The 21,694-nt window shown below is 42.8% G+C and overlaps 1 protein-coding gene across 1 annotated transcript in view; it reads right to left on the reverse strand.

Annotated features, from left to right (window-relative positions):
• tln1 (talin 1) overlaps window positions 1–21,694 on the reverse strand; it is a 157,620-nt gene that overhangs the window by 38,451 nt on the left and 97,475 nt on the right. Inside the window, exons 24-33 of the mRNA XM_042335651.1 lie at window positions 20,960–21,073; window positions 20,122–20,256; window positions 19,449–19,577; window positions 18,586–18,688; window positions 13,850–14,058; window positions 10,751–10,870; window positions 9,629–9,826; window positions 5,285–5,424; window positions 2,356–2,449; window positions 30–119 (exon numbers count right to left, since the gene is read on the reverse strand). Of these exons, the coding sequence (XP_042191585.1) occupies window positions 30–119; window positions 2,356–2,449; window positions 5,285–5,424; window positions 9,629–9,826; window positions 10,751–10,870; window positions 13,850–14,058; window positions 18,586–18,688; window positions 19,449–19,577; window positions 20,122–20,256; window positions 20,960–21,073 (1,332 nt within the window). The remainder of the gene's footprint in view (window positions 1–29; window positions 120–2,355; window positions 2,450–5,284; window positions 5,425–9,628; window positions 9,827–10,750; window positions 10,871–13,849; window positions 14,059–18,585; window positions 18,689–19,448; window positions 19,578–20,121; window positions 20,257–20,959; window positions 21,074–21,694) is intronic.

Raw genomic sequence — 21,694 nt, forward strand, 5'->3', positions numbered from 1 at the left:
CCCGTGAACAAAAATGTTTGTACACATACCTTGGAATTCTCCATAACACTGTCGATGCAGTCAAAGTAAGACAAGTCATTGACAGCCTCGGTGGGATTGTCCAGCATTCCTTTGACAGTCTGTAAGAAAGTCACATTTAGATTTATACAGTAGTTTGTGAGAACAACATCCCAGGAAAGATAGAATTGTAGTTTTGCTAAACTGACACACATGGTGCAAGCTCGTGCATCTGCGTCTAGCATTGTGACACTTCAACTTTGTCATGGTCTGTTGCCACTTTTATGGAGCTCCTTATGTAAATAAAGATGCTAATAGGATTAATGCAAATCCAATTTGGTTTCACTTTAATCCCATGAACAAACACACCAATATGGATAACAAGACATTAGCAGCCTCAGACACGTGCATTAATTTCATTGTGAGGGAGGGGGATGGGAGAGAGAGGGGAGAAAAATCAGGTCAAAAGGTTTGGAAAGGAAATGATTGAATTAAAGGGCTGGAGGAAAGAAACCCTAAAGTAACACTTTATCCATATAGTTTCACTGTTCTCCACTTTGAAAAATACAAAGATAGACGTTGACACGGCATTCAAATGTTGGCTCCAAATAAAAGTGCAGCTTTCTGATCAGACAGTGCCTTATACTGCTTTAACTTGAGGAATTCCTTTCGGATGCTAGCCCACACCTGGAGGTAACCCGATGGAAGACATCCTCGCTCAATCCATCCTAAACTCCGAAGCAATTTAAAGTGGCAGAGGCTCATAGCAGGGGCAATGTCTCCGGTGTGTTGGTATATTATAACTTTCCTGAGCCAGAACATAAAACAACTAGAATTTTATATTTTGATAGCACCTCCCTCATCAGGAGGACTTCTCAAACAGCTTTGCAGAACTGACTGGGAGCCCGAGCCTGGGGGGGGGGGGTTGGTAAGAGCTGAAGATAAGTGCAAATTGTGATCAACAACAGTCAAAGAGAAAGGTCTTAAGGCAGGCTTTAAAGTGGAAAGAGAGTTTGGTGGGGGGGGGGGGGGGGGGAGGGATGAGACTTTGAGAGAGCAGGGGGTGGAATTAATTCCATACTAATGCAAACAACAACTGATCCTATCAACACCAGACAGAGGCACAGAGGGCACTTCTTCCTGTACGGAAAGCCAGGAAGAAATTATCGCCTCCCATTAGAGGCTCATTCACTAAGTCAGAAAGTGTAGATGTGGTTTGTTGATCTCTAATCATTTCACATCTCCTACAGGAAATAGTGTTTCTGGTTACAAGGTCCCCATTGGCAGTTCATGGCCTTTATTTGGCAGCATTTATTTCAGTGATTATTTGGCCTGGAATATCTGTTTACACGTGCTGTGAAGTGAAATACAAACACTACTGTTGAACTCAGCTTGGCAGTTTGGGTGGGTGGGGAGAAGAGGGGTTTTAATACCAAGGACAGCTATCATACCTTCATTCATTTCCTTGACCATTTTGGATGCATTTTCTGTACATACCCAATAAGATAATAATCCTTGCATTTGGTAAAGCTGCCTTATGTCATCAAAGCACTTCACAAGAATAATTCTGTAAAGTGGCATGACTGTGTATTTTGTGGGCGAATGTGGCAGCCAACTTACACACCAATGTCCCATTTAATAAAAGTTATGAACAGGAGTTACAGATGCTTATGGAATGATGAAAGTAATCTAACCTGTCTATACCCATAGAGCGCTGTGAATGATCTGACTCAGTTTCACAGCTTTAGACAGCTCTTTAACTAAATCGTATCTGTTAATATAACAGTGTATAATACAGAACCTATGTCTGCAATCCTGTCAAAAATCCCCAGCACAAATGTCAAACTAGATATAAGAGGCTCCAGAGGAGCTTGTGCATGAGAGAACTGCTGCCTCCTTATCCCATCATTAATACCATTTGAATATTTTATAGTGGATTGAGAAAGGAGTTTCAGAGAAAATGTACGCTGCGAGGATGAATCTTGCAGAAGAGATGAGGAAAATGGCAGGGCCTCATCACGTTGTTGAGACGTCTCAAAGCGTTTCACAGAATATATTATAAAGTGTATATTGTAGACTGTATTTTGTGGGCGAAACGCAGCAGCCAATTTTGCACACAGCCGTGCCCCACAAACAGCCTTGTTTTTGAGGGGATTATTACCCGCCGGAAAATAATCCACCAATCGACTAATAACCGGGTTCCTACTTAATGCTAATGTAAACAGACCATGTGAAGTAAAGAAACTTGCCTAAGGTGTCGCCCTGCCCGGGAATCGAACCTGGATCCTCTCGCTCACGAGGCGAACACGCTAACCACTATCAAATGACCAATTAAGAGCGGTGGTGTTCACCACATACCTCCAGCTCACGGAGAGCATTGTCACATTCCTTCTGTCCCGGCGCCTGCTGCGTACACATGGTGATCAGCTGGTTGATGCTTTCAGTCACAGCCCTGCAGAAGAAGAAAAACAAACAGCTTTACTGCAAGACTCACACATCCACAAAAATCAAACCACACATATTTGATTTGAACGACCAGTTGCTGCTTCCTTTGTAGAAACAAGCCCTGGGCTGTTTTTCAGGTTTGCATTTCAATTTCCATATTCCATTATAAATTGAACTCGACTTATAAACAATCTGAACTTCTGCAACCTCACATGACATTTGCTCGTTTATCAGATTTAGACTCATTAAAGAAACGCATTTGCCCGTTTTTCACCCCAAGATCCAACTTCCAAGATTGGTCCGCTCATGTAACTGAATCAACAGCCTTTCTGTATTAGGCTTAACATGGAGCAGATTCCATCCAGGGCTGCATTAAAACACAACTCTCATTGAAGCAAGACCCAATTCCTATTTGGTTACAGAGATGATGGACCACCCCGAATACCCAAGTGCTAAACTTTAATGAAAGACAGACAAACATAAGGATAGGACACTTCCAGCAGATAACTGGATGACAACTGGTATTGCGAACCCTTCCAATTTTCACCTATTCCAGCCTCAAACAACAAAGACTCCAGTGCCCCCTACAGCTATTTGGGTAACATTACAAAGCGACATTGTCACATTATAGCTAAATCACTGAAAGTCACCATTGTATTACTTACTCAAGACTAGAATCTCTACCTCTGTTGATCACCAGGATGAATGTTAATTTAAATACTCTAAGAGTTAACTGCACAATAAGTATTTTGCTCTTCTGTGCCCTTGCAGCTGCAGTGATTAGATATCTTTTGACAAAGTTTGCCACTGACACACACAAGAAAGCTGCTTCAGAAGATTGCTGTAAAACGCAACTTTCCTGTACTATTTAATGCAAACAATTTTTTTTAATGGAATGCACCAAGTATACTAGAGCTTTATAAACTCGGAATTACAGTCTGCCTGGAAGACAGAAATTGCCCTTTTTCTTCTCTTCTGAAGGCAAGGACTCTGGCTGAGGTATACTTTGACAAAACTAGTCAACAACAACAACAACTTGCATGTATATATTTATTTTGTAGTCGCCCTAAGGCATCTCACTCAAAAATCCAGTTCCTCAGGGCTCTGTCCTCGGTCCCCTCCTTTTCACCCTCTACATGCTCCCCCTTGGTGACATCATCCGCAGACATGAGATAAATTTCCACATGTATGGTGATGACACCCAACTATATCGCTCTGCCTCCACCCTCAACTCCAGGACTACTGGCGTCCTGACCGACTGCCTGTCCGACGTCAAGTCCTGGACGAGGGACAACGTTCTCTAGTTGAATGTTAGCAAGTCCAACGCCCTCCTTATTGGCTTGTGCCAGCGCCTCCGCATCTCAGGCGCTGGCAGCATCAGCATCCACGGCTGCACACTCAACCTCACTAAGCTAGTCAGGAACCTGGTATCTTGTTTGACCCTGAACTGTCCTTTCTCCTCCACATCCGCACCATAACTGGCACTGCCTACCACCACCTTGCCAGACTCCGCCACCACCTCACCCCTCAGGCTGCCGAAATCCTCACCCACGCATTAGTCACATCAAGGCTTGATTACGGGAACTCCTTCCTCATCAGCCTTCACAACTCTTCCCTTCACAAGCTGCAGATCATCCAAAACTCTGCAGCTCGTGTATTCTCGGGCACCAGGCTCCGTGACCCCATCACTCCCACCCTCGCCCGACTCCACTGGTTCCCCATCCCTCAGAGGATCGAATTCAGGATTCTCGTCCTCACTTTCAAGGCCATCCTCCTACCTCTCTGACCTGCTGACTCCCTACCAACCTGCCCGCTCTCTCCGTTCAGCTGGCTCCGACCTGCTCCATGTCTTCTGCCCAACTCGCCCTACCATCGGTGGCCAGGCTTTCAGCTTCTCTGCCCCTACACTCTGGAACTCCATCCCACAGTCCCTTCGACTCACTTCCTCCCTTGCCTCCTTCAAGGCCAGTCTCAAGACCCTCCTCTTCGATCGTGCCTTCAGTCTCCCTCCCACCTCTCTGCCTTCCCTCACCCCAACCCCACCCCTCCCCCATGCTTGGGGCCTGATCCGATTGTCCAGCGCCTTGGGACATCCTCCCGACGTGAAAGGTGCTCTATAATATAATTTTGTTGTTGTTGTTGTATTGAGCTGCGATGTTGGACAGGGAATATAAGTAGACTACATAACTGTGGATTGCGGGGGTGGGAGGGGGTTGGGTGAAGGGGATACACCCGACTCTGATCAATCCTCAACCGATGTCTTTCTCTTTCCACCACATCCCCTACAAACTCTACATAACTGTGGATTGCGGGGGTGGGAGGGGGTTGGGTGAAGGGGATACACCCGACTCTGATCAATCCTCAACCGATGTCTTTCTCTTTCCACTACACCCCCTACAAATTCACGGCCACAACCACAGGAGCAGGTGTCATAGTCATAATGCAATGATCAGGAACCCTTCCCCTCCCCAGATCGGGGAAACCGAGGCCAACTATAGCGAGCTATACTGGCTGAGATTCCCTCAAGGTCTCATCTCAGAGGAGAGCAAGGTGTGCCTCTTTGGTGAGATTGCTGGAACAGGATAGAAACAAGAGGCATGTTAAAAACTGACTAAAATGAGTCTCACTTTTTTTTCTACTCACTGAATCTAGCTCTCAACCAATTCCTTTTCAAGTCACAAACTCACTTAAAAAAAACAAGGGAAACCTGATAAGTTTCAATGCACATTTGTTTACACAAGAATCAAAATAGTAATGAGTGACAAACTAGAATGTCGGCTTCTAGGGTTTCTGCCCATTTAAGGAAGGAACATAAAATCCCATGACTGACATTCATATGTACCTTGCTGCAGCCGCAAGTTGATTCTTGATGTTGGGAGCGGTCGGATCAGCAGAGAGAGCTTTAGCTGCGAGTAAAAGTTTGCTGGAAGCCATGGAAATGCTCTTCAGGTTTCCGATCACCTGAACCTTGTCTTCTTTGTCCTGTTGAGGTGTAAAGGTTAAATGAGAACGGACAGCCAACAGAAATTTGTGTCCCCCAATCTGTTCACTTGTTTTTTTAATCCACGATTTTCCTCAAAAACAAGGGCGAGCACAGCCTACTTAAATTCAATCTCAGCAGCATTTTTAAAAATTATAAATAATATATATGGCTGGGAATAAATTATAGATGAGTGAGTCATCCGGAGTTGTTTGATGTCACTGTGCAAGCCAAATTCTGTTTGACAATACAGGTATGTGCACATTCTCTAACGCTCACACACACACCCATTTACGTTGGACATGTAAAATGAGAGAATTGCCATTCTACAGAAATATGCAAAATTTTCTGAAGTAATTTGTTACTTTGGTACCACTTTACGTGTATGTAATGCACACTATATACTGATAGATACTTCAAAAACTATGAAGGAATAGGTAGGATAGCTTACATCCAGTTTCACACCATCAAATTGTACCATTGCAACTGATCTGGTTGATGTTGGACACGGTGTCATTGAAATAAGGAAACATTCCTCACAGAGTGGTTAAATGCATCTTTAGTAAGTAGGGAACTTCAAAAATTTCATTCGGATTTTTCATACTAAGTGCACCAATCTCCAACTACTTTTCAACAGCAAAGATACAATATCTGGATGATCCAATGTACTTGTCAATCAATTTGATACTAGATTATTGTGGAAAAGGCTCAAATGCCTCCCCTACAGTGACTGAGCTCCTGACCTCAGTTGTGATCACAATGAGAGGAACCTAAACAGATGTTGGTGCTTCACAAATATAGATCAAAAAATTTAAGACTTCCTGATTTACTCCCAGCCTGAGGCAATATAATAATAATCCTTGGATTTGATATAGGGCCTTATTACGTCATTGAGCCGTCGCAAAGCACTTCACAGAATGTACTGTAAAGTGGATTGACTGTATATTTTGTGGGTGAAAAATGGCAGCCAATTTCTATTACAATATCTATATTGTAGTTATTAAAAAAACTTTAACCCTTAATAATAAGGTTACTTCTAAACCTTTAAGGAAGTGAAGCACTGACTCAATCTCAGGATCAGTAGACAGGTTGGCTTCATGCGAATCATTAATGAACAGGAAGAGGTTTTTATAGATTCATAGATTCATAGAATGTTACGTCACAGAAGGAGGCCATTCGGCCCATCGAGTCTGTGCCGGCTCTTTGACAGAGCAAGTCACTTTCACTAACCCCGATCACCAGCTTTCTCCCCATAACCCTGCAAACCCGTCTTCCCCAGATACCTATCCAGTTCTCTCTTAAAAGCTGTTATCGAATCGGACTTCACTACCCTTTCAGGCAGATCATTCCAAATTCGAACAACTCGCTGAGTGAAAACATTTCTTCTAACCTCCCCTCTGCTTCTTTTGGTAGATATCTTAAGACTGTGACCACAGGTCACAGACACACCTACCAGCGGAAACAGCTTTTCCTTATCTAGCCTGTTGAAACCTTTCATGATCTTGAAGACCTCTATCAGGTCCCCGCGTAACCTTCTCTGCTCTAATGGGAAAAGTCCTAACTTCTCCAGCCTGTCCTCATAGCTAAGGTTCCCCATTCCTGGTATCATTCTCGTGAATCTCCTCTGCACCCTTTCCAGTGCCTTAATGTCCTTCCTGAAGTAAGGTGCCCAGAACTGGACGCAGTACTCCAGCTGAGGCCTAACCAGTGTTTTGTATAGATTAACCATAACCTCCCTACTCTTATACTCTATGCCCCTACTAATAAAGCTCAGTACACCAAATGCCTTTTTTACTGCCTTATCTACCTGCCCCGCTACCTTTAATGATTCGCTTACTTGAACACCCAGATCTCTCTGTACGTTCACCCCCTTAAGATTGAGCTACCAAGTCTATATTGCCTCCTATCATTTTTCCTACCTAAGTGTATCACCTCACACTTATCCACATTGAAATCCATCTGCCACATGTCAGCCCATTCCACCATTCTGTGTATGTCTGCTTGCAGTTGGTTACAGTCTTCCTCACTATTTACTACCCTACCTAACTTTGTATCATCTGCAAACTTGGAAATAGTGCTCTCTATGCCCAAGTCCAGATCATTAATATATATTAGAAAGAGCAGTGGTCCCAATACCGATCCCTGAGGGACACCGCTGCACACCTCCTTCCATTTCGAGAAACACCCATTAACCACCACCCTCTGCTTTCTGTCACTTAGCCAGTTCTTAATCCAAACTGCCACTGTCCCCTTAATACCGTGGGCCTCTAATTTTTTTATTAATCTTTTATGTGGTACTGTGTCAAAAGCCTTTTTGAAATCCATGTAAATAACGTCCACCGCATTTCCCTCATCAACCCTCATAGTCAGCTCTTAAAAAAATTCTATTAGATTTGTTAGGCAAGATTTGCCTTTAACAAATCCATGTTGGCCGTTTCTAATTACCTCATGTTCCTCTAAGTAGAGATTTATTCTGTCCCGGATTATGGTCTCCAGTAGTTTTCCTATTACCGAAGTTAGGCTGACTGGTCTGATGCAACAATTAGTAACCTCAATGTTCACTCTCTCTGTAAAGTGGTGCAATTCACTCAGCGTGAATCTCTAAATACAAGCAGGACATCTATTTGGTGGTTCAATAATACATCACTGTGGTTGGGCTATACTGTTTGTAGCTGTAGGTATGCTGATCTTGGCACACTCTGAGCTTCCATTATACCTTAGCACCCTTCCACTATGAGTGAATGCACGTCTAAAGTCAGATTCTTTCCAATTTGTTTTCTTCCTTCCTCCCACCACTATCTGTAAGGAGAATCTCCAACTGTGTACATCTGATAATGAGCACTATCCAACTCTGTCCAGCAACTGACGACTGAGCTCAAGCTTCTAGTCAGGAGTGTAACACTACTTGTATTACTATCAAAACCATGACAAGAGTGTAACACTACTTGTATTACTGTCAAAACCATGACACATCAGGTGCTATATAATCAATGTAATCAGAGTAAAAGAAAAACAAAAAAAGTACCTCAATGTTTCAACCCATTCGGGTTTTAAAATATAGTGCCTTATCATGTCGTTGAAATGTCTCTAATTGGCTAAAATAGACTGGGAAATTAGATTAAAAAATGACAGTAGACCAGCAATGGCAAACGTTTAAAGATATAATACATAATTCCCAGCGATCATATATTCCCTTGAAAAATAAAAATACCACAGGAAAAGTGGTTCAACCTTGGCTAAATGGAGAAGTTAGGGAAAGTATAAATAATAATAATAATAATAATAATAATGAAATATACATATAAAATGAAAAGAAGAGGCCTATAATACTGCCAAAAAGAGCAATAAACCTGAGGATTGGGAGGGCTTTAGAGATCAGCAAAGGAAAATCAAGAAACTGATTAAGAGGGAGAAAATGGAATATGGGGGTAAACTAGCTGAGAACTAAAGACAGATTGTACGAGTTTTTACAAGTTCATAAAGAGGAAGAGACTATCAAAAGTGAATGTGGGTTCATTGTAGGCACAGACAGGAGAAATTATAATGGGGAATAAAGAAATGGCAGAGTCATTTCTGGCATTTGTTCTGGCAAACAAATATTTTGCTTCTGTCTTCACGATGGAGGACACTGAAAACTTACTGAAAATAGAGGGGAACCTGGAGGCTAATGTTAGTGAGGAACTTAAAGAAATGAACATCAGTAAAGCAATAGTACTAGAGAAATTGATAGGATTAAAAACCGATAAATACCCTGGACCTGATGGCCTGCATCCTAGGGTTTTAAAAGAGGCGGCTGCAGAGGTAGTGGATGCTTTGCTTTTGATCTTCCAAAATTTCCTGGATTCTGGAACGGTTCCCATTGATTGGAAGATCGCAAACGTAACGTCGATATTTAAGAAGGGTGGGAGACAAAAAATGGGGAACTATAGACCAGTTAGTCTGACATCAGTGGTAGGGAAAATTCTAGAGTTTTTAATTAGGGACATCGTTGTGGGGTTACTTAGAAAATCATAACATGATTAGGCAGAGTCAACATGGCTTTATGAAAGGGAAATCATGTTGAACAAATCCACCCATCCCAAAGTGTGCCTTGAACCATAAAAACAGTGAAAACAGTACATTTACTTGCATTTTTCTCCCTCCAAACCAGAAGCCATTCATTCATATTTGTGCTCATGGATCATCTTTTCAGGCCATTTCTCCTACCTTGGACTGTCCAGCCATTTCAACTCCAGCCTCCAGAAATTCATTGAAGTCTTCACCAAATTTCCCTGAAGCCTTTGCCAGATCCTGTGTAGTTCCACGCGAGGCCTGTACCAGCTCATTGGCAGATTGGTTCAAGCCAGCAGCAGCTTGGTTCAGGTGGCTCTGCGCCTCCTGGAAGTTCCTGGAACCTGGAGGGAACTAAATAAAACATTGAGGGAAAAGCGGTTATTACAGGATCAAAATCTTCAGAACTTACAAAACAATACGCCCCCACTTCAACATTAACAGCCTGGAACATAAGAAATGCTAGACGAAAAAACAGACCAAAGTCCATCTAGTTCGCCTTCCACCTACCTGGGGGTTGCATGCACATATGTCCCAAACTACCTATGTAGTATATCCCGTAATGTTATTTCCTGGAAGAAAACTATCTAAGCTTCTTTTAAGCACTACAGAAAAAACGTTCTCAAAGCTAAGGCTGAATTCAATAATTTGGCAAGTTCTGGGCACTCTCTAAAATGCTACATAAACTGTATACAGGTGGAATATCACGTCCAAACGTGTGGTAACTGACATTTCCTGGTTACCAGTTATGGCTTTCCTGCCTTCACTTCAATTTCAGATTTTTCAGCATCTGTTTCTGGTCTGTTCATTAAACCTGACCAGCAATGCCCTCTGCCCCGCGAGACATGGAGGTGGCCAATTTGTCAACTGAACCAAACCGGCGGTGAGTAAATCCAAGCGATTGCTCTGACTGCATTTAGAACTTCTGTTTACAAAGATTCAGAACATCCACTTGCACAAATGTAAGATGATAACCTTTGCATCAGATACTGTGCAATACGACATTGTCAAAACATCAATGTGTTTCATAGGATTTACTGAAGTGTCGTGACTGCACGGATTTTGCAGGCAAACAAAGCAGGTAATTTATGCACAGCAATGTACCATAATCAGCGATGAAGTGAATGACCAATTTTATCTAGGAGATTGTTAGACACTGGGAGAAGGAACTCCTTTCTGTTTTCGAAGGTGCCGCAGGAAATTTCACGTCATCTCACGAGGCAGATATTGGATACTGAGCGCTGAGAGGGCTGGCTTGAGAAACAGACGACCACTTACAGAATTTGCAAGCAGTCTTTTGCTAGCCTCCCCAACAGTTCGTAAAGCTGCGTCCACATCTCTCTGGCCTGGCAAGCAGTTCACGCATCTGTTCAGAGAGGTTGACATGGCCTTAGCCACCTGTGGAGGGGAAAACAAAATATCAAAGTCAGCAAAATCAGTTCAGTTCATTACGGATCATTTCAGACACAATTACAACCACATCAGCAACAGTAAATTTCATTTATATAGCACCTTTCACGTCGAGAGGGCATCCCAATGCGGTGAGGCTTGCATTTACAACGTTTCAGAATTTACGTGGCTTTGGAATGAGTCTGAATTACAGGAAAGATTTCAATGCAACCACAGAAGCTTTCAAAGCCTTTGGAGCCAGGCTGCATTTGTTTAAACTTGCACGACAGCACATTTGGGAGTGTCCCGGGATGTGACACCCACCAGCCTGCAGCAGGTGTGTTACCTCAGCAGGCTCTCCAGTTACAGGCTGAGAGCAACCAGTTCCTCTCCACAGTCATAGGGTGGGTGAGACAACAACTTGCAATTATTCAGTGTCCTTCACACTGGTGGTTTCCCAGGGATGCCAGTAGCCAGTCATTTCTCTCATAGACGTTTCAAATCAGATCATCCACATATTTGAAAATTGTTCCCCGCTTCAAATGCTCAAAGAGCCTTGATCTTTAAGCGAGTCAGAGGTATTAACTTGGTTTAAGTTGTACAGAATTATAACCCAACTAAAAGCTCTTCGAAGTACTAGATGGCTTACAATTCATTCTCCAGACAGAGTTCCTGATTCAGGCTGATCCAAGAACAACACTACTCATTTCTCCCCTTCCCAGCTATTCCAGCTCTGCTGCTCACCACATCCTACACAATGTACTGGTGAACTTCATATGAACAGCACAAGATGGAAATGGGATGCCAAACAAGGATGAATATTGCCTTTACCACATTAAAACCTTAACGCAAAGTATATATTCTTTTTGCCAACACTTTCCCAACAGTGCTGTGCTTTGTAGTGGGATTCAGATTCGGAATCAAATGGCCTCATCAAGACAGATCCAGCTGCAATCCAGACTTCAGACTAAAATGCTTTGGGAATTAGTTCTACAGTTATTGGGATCTGATTACATTGGGTGCCTTTAAAATTAACTTCTAAGCCATTGTATACATGAACATTGTAGTATATACCGCTTTGTCCCAGGACAGAATCCACTAAGTTCTATAGGATGATGAACCAGTCAAGTGTATCAGGGTTAATGTGCTTTTGGCTGGTTAGACTCCAGCAGTACCCCACAAACCTTGGGAGTCCCCAAGGTGTCCCCAAGCTTTGACTCTTGCCAGCTTGTGCTCAATACGGTCCAGAATTAGGTAGGCAGTGTGCTTCCCTCCAGGGAAAGAGTATGCATTCAATTCCAGACACAAAAATGTCCATATGTAGGACATTTACATATAAGAACATAAGAAATGCGGGATGAGAAAAGACCAAGGTCCATCTAGTTCGCCTTCCGGCTTCCTGGCTGTCGCATGAACATATGTCCCGAACTATTATGTACTGTAACCCATAATGTTATTTCCTAAAAGAAAACTATCTAATCTGTGTTTGAAAGAATCCATATTCATATTTACATGGAACTTTCAATCTGGTTTCAGCTCTGAAGTATGGTGGAGGGTTACTGCACTTGTTAGACACCTGGCTGACCAAAAAATAAATAGCTTTTATGTATTACAATCAGATCAGGACACCTTGCACCAGATGAGACTTTTATTACATAAAATGAAATATACACTGCCATTTGGGATACATTATTTGGTTGTTTTGACTCAAATCTAAAGGGATGAAGTGGCCAACAATGACATCTTGCCCGAAGTGAAGCTCCTGCTGTTTCTGTGCAGCTGAACAGCTTCCCCGATAACAAAGCAAACAAAAGCTTCACCTATTTCCTGACGCATACAAACAGAAGCATCACTCTGCCTGCACAGGCACACATGACCAGAGTGTGCTCTATAAAACTGTTATGGGACTTTAAGGGGTTCAGAAAGTCAGGCACTTTAGCAGCATCAGACAGTCACATTAAAGGGAAACATGACTTTTGGGGAAGAATGCAGAACTTTGTTAGCAAATTTTGGACTGTCATCTACTAGACGAGGTCATTAACGCTACATAATGGAACACTCTCACTTTGCCCAAACTAGCAGCTGAAGCATTATAAAGAAGATCTCAGTCAGGTTCAGCTTTGCTCAGTTGTTATCATTCTTGCCTCAAGTCAGGACCTGAGTTCACAGTCTCGGCTGCCAGTCCAGTGCTGGGGAGCACTATCGTTGGATGTATCATTCATTCCAATGAAACGTTATAATAATAATAATAATCCTTGCATGTGATATAACGCTTTTCACATCGGGAGGACGTCCCAAAACGCTTCACAGAACACACTGTAAAGTGAATTGACTGTATATTTGTGGGCAATTGCGCACAGCAATGTCCCACAAACAGTCGTAGATTAAAAATGACCAATTTATTATTGTTTTTGGTTTTGGAGGGATTATTATTAGGCGTGTGGAGTAAGGAAACTTGCCCAAGGTTTCGCCCTGCCTGGAATTGAACTCAGGTCTCTCACTTGCAAAGCGAGTGCTCTAACCACTGAGCTACAGGACTCCATAGTCGTTAAACAGTGGTCCTGTTTGTCTGCTCTTCCAGACTCTAAAGATCCCATAGCAATTAAATAATAATTCTTGCATTTCACAGAGTGCCATATGTCAAAATATCTCAAGGCGCTACTGTAAAGTGTAGTGACTGTTTATAGGCAAAGGCAACAGCCGATTCCACACACAGCAATGTCTCACAGCCACAAAGTTGAAAAACCAACTTTTTTATCTGGGGAATTGTTGGCCATGACATAGGGAGAAACTCCCTTCTCTTTTCAAATAGTGCCATGGGATGTTTAACGTTCGCTTTAACAGGCACTCAGGACCTCAGTTTAATGTCTGATTCAAAGGACGGAACTTCAGAGCACAGAGTACTCCTCCAGCACTGCACTGAAGACTATGCGAGGGAGAGGGGGGTGAAGAACAAGATGAAAGACCAATATGCTTGAACAGACCAACCTGTGCCAGTCGTTGCTGGTTTTCTGGGTCACCAGGCTTAGCCATAGCTTTCCTGGCCTCTTCAATCAGATTGCTCGATTTATCCATAAGGTCACTCGCAGACTCCAGCATTGCGTTGCGAGCCTGGGGATCAGTAGTGTTGGCTGCAACGCCCCGGGCAGCCGAGCTCAGAGCTTTTAAGGCTTGAGCCACTTCTCTGGCAGCCAACCCTGAGAGAGAAACACAGCGAATCAGAATACATTCTCACTCTTTATTATTTTAATCTTATAGTTAATTGCTCTCAAAACATCCAGACACCTTAATTAAGAGGAGGAATAGGCAACTCTTGAAATTGCGCACTTTCTACATACAGAAATCACTGCCCCCCCCACCCCCATCCCCTTTGATAAATATCCAGCAACTTTATATGGTTCATGAAGTCATTCTATTGTAATGTTGCCTCTCTTTAACAACAACATGCATTTTACACAGCGGCTTTCACGTGGGGCAGCGTTTCGGAGTGTTTTAAGCAGCTTCTATAGTCTTGGCCCCGATTGTCTTCCAATAGGAAGTTTGGTCACTGCTGGCAAGTGCTTTGTAATATGGTGCGTAGAATCATAGATATTTCATCCTTTTTTTTATAAAAAAGGCCTCTCCTGATGGGATGGTTCTGGCAGAAACACAGAAATTTAGTAAAATGTAATTGGCCATTTAGCTCATTGATCCTGCTCCACTACAGCTAATTCCACAGCACTATGACCTCCCCTAATCCACGCCACTGACAGATTCCCAAGACTCCCTTTCACTCAGACTGAGAGAGCCTGGACAGTGAGGATCAGAAGCTAATTCAATGACAAGTGACATTAAATTCAACTCTGGGCTCATATGATGTCTATAACAAAAGCAACAGGGGAAAGGTTTGGAAATAACGTTAATTTTTTCTCCTCCACTCTCCCTAGCCTAGTGAATTTCATTTCTAGTCTCTTCTCTTCCCTCTCCCATGCTTTTCCCTATTGACTGATGCTCTCCAATTTAGACATATCTGATGCTTAATCCCAGATCTGTCCAAGTTTCTCAGTAGTAGCCAGTATCACAAACTATCCAGTTCATTTAACCGCTGAGCTTCTGGAGAAACTGTTTTTCTCTATAAACTGAACATTGACAAGAGGACTTTGAGATACATCTCTCGATTTGTAAAAGGAACAGGTAGAGACGCATCATCAAATCCTATCGACAGTTATGGTTAGAGCTTTAATTTTTTTTAAGCTTAAAAATTATCCATTTCAACAAAACAGTAAGTCGAGACGTATTTAAAAACAGGGACAAGAGGTTAGCTCCCATATGTACACTGGGAGGAAAAAAAATAAACTGTGCGCACCTGATAATGAGCACCAAGAAACAGCCTACAACAGGATGAGACAGAAATGGCGTCATTAAATTCAGTCGCCTAACAAAACACAGGCAGGCTTCGTCCGGTTTACAAACAGCAAGCAAAGCACTCGAGGGACTTCCTGATATTGTTAGACCAGGGCAACACCACACTCTCACATCAGTGACTGCCATCATTCATTACACTGAGTTTGCTGCACATCTGTTTGCGTTTGAGGATGCACCAGAACGAAGAGGTCACACACTCAGTATTTGTTCTCAGGACCGTCAGTGCCAATAAAAACCCCACGCTTCACACAGTGGGCAAGAAACAAATCCTTAGAAAGGAAGTTAAAATAGCCAATGTGACATGCTTTCAGACTTCCTCTGGTAAATAGAAATACAGGATATCCTTTACCCTAAAAACCTCTTTAAAAATCAGGTTAAAAACTAACATTTGCTAAACAGATTGAAGTAGAAAATCCTTGACCAAGTGTCTTGGGGTAAGATAGACCAAAAATCAATACATTATGAGCACAAGGTCAGCAATGCTTGTAATAATAAAAATAATATTAATCCTTGCATTCGATATAGAGCCTGTCATGGAGGCAGCTCAAAGCAATTCACAGGATATACTGTGAAGTATAGAGATAGAGTGTATTTTTGTAGGCTAACACGGCAGCCAATTTGTGCACAGCAATATCCCACAACCAGTCATGAAGTGGTCACTGTTATAATAACCACAACAATGTGAAATCAATCACATTGGTGAAAAAAGGATAATGATAGACCTTGCATTTGATACAGTGCCTTATCATATCTTCGAGACGTCTCAAGGGCTTCACAGAATAAACTGTAAATTGAATTGATTGTATATTTTGTGGGCAAAACGAAAAGGATGCCCATATACCTTACGTTTTTTAATCCCAATTTTTCACCAATGATAACAGGTTAAAAACCACAGGTGCTGGTAGGTAGTGAGGTGGAGCCCTGGACTCATGTGAAACTCACTTTATTAGTGAAGTGAACTTCTTCACTCATAAAGCTGCGCTTACCATTACCAGCACAAGGTGGCATGAGTGAACCCAGAAAGTTGTGTTGTCGCTAAAATTAAAAACTCTTGTTTACAGTCAGCTGAGCAATAACGTCTGCTTCAAACTATTTTGTTGCGGGATTTGGGCTCCTGCATTGCATTCTGCACTCTTGGGAAATAATAATAATAATCCTTGCATTTGATATAGCGCTTTCCACGTCTTCTCGACGTCTCAAAGTGCTTCACAGAATGGACTGCAAAGTGAATTGACCGTATATTTGTGGGCGAAACGCAGCAGCCAATTACGCACAGCAGTGTCCCACAAACAGTCGTGAATTGAAAATGACCAATTTTTTTTTTTGGAGGGATTATTATTAGGCATGTGTAGTAAGGAAACTTGCCCAAGGTTTTGCCCTGCCTGGAATTGAACTGAGGTCTCTCGCTTGCAAGGCGAGCGCTCTAACCACTGAGATACAGGACTCCACATTTGGAGTGAGGCATTTGGAAATCAGAAGCATAGCACATTGGTGTAGCAATCCAATGCCAGAGCTAGGCCGCATATCTGCATATCTGCAACATCAATCTGATGTCCAGGGGCCTGATTCACATGTAGCTCAAAACAGACAACGTATTATACCAACATACTTCAGAGTTCATATAAGGCTTTAAACCTACTTTGGATTATTTTCACTATTATTCACTGCATGGCGTGCTAGTGGAAGAATCGGCCAAGCAACAACTAATATTTCTCCACTGGGAATCAGGTGGGGGTGAGGAAAAAAATGATACACATTTAGTGCAGACAACTCTCACACATCGCAAGGAAATGACCTCAAACAAAACAGCAACAATTTGCACCTATATCGAATCTTTCACTTGGCGAGAACATCGAAGGAAAAGTCTGAGTGGGAGCCCAGCCAGCAGGGAGTTAGGGGGAAGGTGGCCGAAATCACAGTCAAAAGAAATAGGTTTGTAAGTGGGTTTTGAAAGCAGAGGGAGCGAAGTAAAGGGAGAGAGTGGGGGCAAAGTAATTGAAAGCTCACCCACTATGGATGGAGTGGAGCAGGCAGGGAATAGCAAGCAGGCCTGAGTTGGTGGGGCAGAGGGAGTAAGAAGTAGAGCTGGATTGTAAGAGATCTCAGAGATACGGTGGGGCTGGGCGGTGAGGCATTTGGAAACAAGGAACAAGATTTTGGAGTCTTGTGGTTAAGGAAATGGGCTTGCGGAGCTTGCTGATAGAGAGAGAGAATGTGGCTGCAGAGGTCTGAGGCCAGCAAGCAGAGAACTAGAGACTTGGATAAGGGTTTTGGCTGCATTGGGGATGGGGAGGGAAGGGAGTGGGGGGGGTGGGGTGGCGGAGACTAAGGTTGTGACAGAGGCAGGTAATGGTCCCTGGTCCGATTATTCCTCGCACGCCCTTGTCTGTCTCTCTCTTGCTGCTACTTGTGGAGTCCTGTGGCTCAGTGGTTAGAGCACTCGCTTTGCAAGTGAGAGACCTGAGTTCAATTCCAGGCAGGGCGAAACCTTGGGCAAGTTTCCTTACTCCACACAGAGCCTAATAATAATCCCTCCAAAACCCAAAACAATAATAAATTGGTCATTTTCAATCTACGACTGTTTGTGGGACATTGCTGTGCGTTTGCCCACAAATATACAGTCAATTCACTTTACAGTGTACTCTGTGAAGCGCTTTGGGACGTCCTCCCGACGTGAAAAGCGCTATATATATGGTGGAGTCCTGTAGCTCAGTGGTTAGAGCACTCGCTTTGCAAGCGAGAGACCTGAGTTCAATTCCAGGCAGGACGAAACCTTGGGCAAGTTTCCTTACTCCATACAGAGCCTAATAATAATCCCTCCAAAACCAAAAACAATAATAAATTGGTCATTTTCATTCTACGACTGTTTGTGGGACATTGCTGTGCGCAATTGGCTGCCGCGTTCGCCCACAAATATACAGTCAATTCACTTTACAGTGTGTTCTGTGAAGCGCTTTGGGATGTCCTCCTGACATGAAAAGCGCTATATCAAATGCAAGGATTATTATTATTATTATTATATCAAATGCAAGGATTATTATTATAAAGCAGATTTGGTCAGAGACCAGAAAGGCGAACTGAGGGTCAAAAATAAACAGTGCGGTATCTGGGAACAAATCTAAACAGATTGGGGAAGAGAAATATTTTAAGAAATCAAGGGAATTATAAAAATAGAAAAATCTCCTCTTCAAGGTGACATCTGGAAAGTGACTTTACTACAGCATCCATGGCAATAATTTGACCTCTGGCACACATCTCATTAACTGAGTTATGTTGACAGCTATTATAATCTATTTCACCACATAACAAGTCTAACGCACCTGTGTAATTCTCATTTCCTTGTGTGACCGCACTCAGCAGCTGAGCAACGGAGGCACCGACCATCTTGGCACTACTTCCCAAGTCCTGGGAACACTTTTCCAGCTGTCAAAAGAAAGCATAGAAAATGAGCATTTTCCCCTCCCAAGCCTGCAGCTGTGCAATCAGGAATAAGATAACCCCCTCATTGGTACCTGTGCCATGATTCGCGTACCTACGCCACATTATAACGCAATATCCTTCACCGTGTTATGGTAATATAGAATAAAATGGAATCAAGAAATTCACTGTCATTTTAAACAAGCAGCATATCATTCCCATTTATCTTCCCCCCACCAATCTAAACACTCTTGTAGGTTTCTTAAAATTCAGCCAGATGTTAATCTGCTGTTTACATTATAGCAGGCAGGCATTTGAACCTTCACATTTAAATTTGTGCTTTGCTCCCCCCATGTCCTAGCCACTCTGCATTAAGAAAACTCATTCCTCCTAACCTCTCCATTTGCTTGTTTAAACTATAAAGAGGTCAGATTAAAATGCTTGCAGCTGGGCAACATTTTCTTCAGAACAGCTGATGCTGATTTTCCATCACCTGGAAAGCACTGCATTCCAGCTCCATAGATTAGTATTAGAAACCTGGTGCTGGCACCAAAAAAGATGGTGTTTTTGTTTTAATATTTACTTCATTCAACATGGGGTACAAGCAACATCAAAGCACCGTGTTCTGAATGAATGGAGAGCACTGACAGGTCGTTTCTGTTTGTGCTCCATTTAAGATGAATCCCCCTCAGTTGGTCCAGTGCAATCTCCGAATAAGATAACCTCTAGTTTAGATATGATGGATATTTATTCATTTGTGTCTTACCGTTTCCCCTGGCAGTGGTCGGAGTTTTCCTTCTGCTGCAGATGCTTTTGCTTCCTGTAAATCTTTCTCCATTGTCCTGATCTGGCTCAGGGCAGAGTCCATTGCCAATGGACCACAAGCTTCCTGGGCCTGTATATGGAAAACAGTGGAATGTTATTAGGAATATAGGAATAGCTGGACGAAAAAAGACCAAGGTCTAACTAGGTCATCTTCTACCATCCTGGTAGTCACGTATTACAATAATAATGTAGACAACAACAACAACAAGATTACATTTGTATAGCGCCTTTCACGTCGGGAGGACGTCCCAAGATTATTCATAATAATAATATTCATAATTATTCATAAGAATAATAGACGATTATTCATGGCAATCAATCTCTATCGATTAGTCTACTTCAGAAGCAGGCATGAGACGAGGAAAACCCACCAGTGGTGAAAAGCTTTGGGAACCACAGATTTAACGAGGAATCTGTGAAACTCCCTCTCTACCCCTCCACCTCGTTATCCGTCTTTTATTCTTCCCTAAAAATCTCTCTTCAGCACCATCTGTGATCACCAACCCTTCTCTCCCAGGCTTTAATTGTATAAAGTTACAACCGCACAGGACAAACATCACATAGCGAACACTCATACTCAGTGTCAACTCCAATTGCAAATCATTCTAACTTGCCTTCTGTGCAGCCGCTCGCAGTTCTTGTAAGGTGTTGGCCAGGTTCTTAGCGCACTGGCTTAGCTGCATGGCCGAGGCCTGCTCTCCCACAGTGGGAATTGTAGCTCTGGCAGCAGCAACCATCTTAGCACCAGGCTACAAACAAACAAACAGTCAATAATAATAATTTTTCAAAGCACTTCCCAGAATATTCTGTATATTTTGTGGGCGAAACGCGGCAGCCAAATGCACACAGCAGTGTCCCACAAACAGTCATGGATTGAGTGACCAGATTCTTATATATATTTTTTAAAGGGGATTATTACCCCTGGAAAAGCGATCCACCAAAAGACTAGAAGCTGGGTTCCTATTTACTGGTATGTAAACAGAGGTGTGTGGAGTAAGGAAACTTGCCTAAGGTTTCGCCCTGCCCGGGAATCGAACCTGGATCCTCTCGCTTGCGAGGCGCGTGCTCTAACCAATACGCTACTGGACTCCACAAGAATGCTTCAGGCATACTATGCGATAGGTTCCATGCACTCTCTTACTGAGAAAACTATGAATGTGGATAAATCATCATTGCGACTATCAATTTCTTTCGGTTTTGTGCTCAAACTTTTTGTAAAAAAGAATTGTGAAATTAGAAAAATTAAAAAAATGAATAGTTGATATCTGACAAAAAAACACCAGAAAAATTAAAAACTTATTTTTCCCAACCCCCATGTGTGGTGCATGGACAAGATGCATGCACCACACTTGAGCTGTTCATCATGTGTACAGAGCAATGGACTAGGCTGTTCAGCTGTGTGGTGTATAGAGCGGGCGACCAGGTGGGATTGTAGACCTGGCGAGTGTGTACCTGCAGGAAGTTCTGGCTCGCACTTATGAGTGCCAACTGGGCGCTGGGACTGTCGGGCTGGGATTGGCTGCCCCGTACACCTTGGACCAGCAGTGGAATCTGTTCAGCAACAACCTGCAAACACAAGAAGAAGCGTCCTGAAGCCTAACCCCAGACCTAAACGTTCCACGACCTTGTATCCATGCAGGATAGAACTTTGAGTAGCGCTTAAAAAAAAATTTGGGGTGATGGGAGGAGCAGAAAGAGAAGATTATGAACACCCAATGTTCCAGAAACAACCGTTTCATGACAAGTATAAATTTAAGGTATTGAGGGTTACAAGAGGTGTAGTTCGGGATTACATCTGTTCATATTTTGGGACAGTGCTCAATGATGGAAGCAGTGGGCACAGACCAAGAAATGAAAGGAATTTAGAGGTCATCGAAGGTAACAAACAGAAGGATGAGCTTTTAGGGGGTTTTTGGAGGTTAAAAGGAGAGATGCAGCAAGGCAAAGTGATCTTGGAAGAGTGCCATAGAGGACAGCATTGATGGCTAAACACCAACCTCTCTCTCACCCAACAAACAATAGTGAAGGAGAGGGAATTGAGTACAAGCAATAAACCAGAGAGAGACTGGCATAAATTATTTGATAAATTTGGTATAGCGCTTTTCACGTCTTCTAGACGTCCCAAAGCGCCTCACAGAATATACTGTAAAGTGAATTGACTGTATATTTGTGGGCGAACGCGGTAGC

The sequence above is a fragment of the Callorhinchus milii genome, unplaced genomic scaffold (genome assembly GCF_018977255.1).
Source record: "Callorhinchus milii isolate IMCB2004 unplaced genomic scaffold, IMCB_Cmil_1.0 Scaffold1, whole genome shotgun sequence".
Classification (NCBI taxonomy): domain Eukaryota; kingdom Metazoa; phylum Chordata; class Chondrichthyes; order Chimaeriformes; family Callorhinchidae; genus Callorhinchus; species Callorhinchus milii.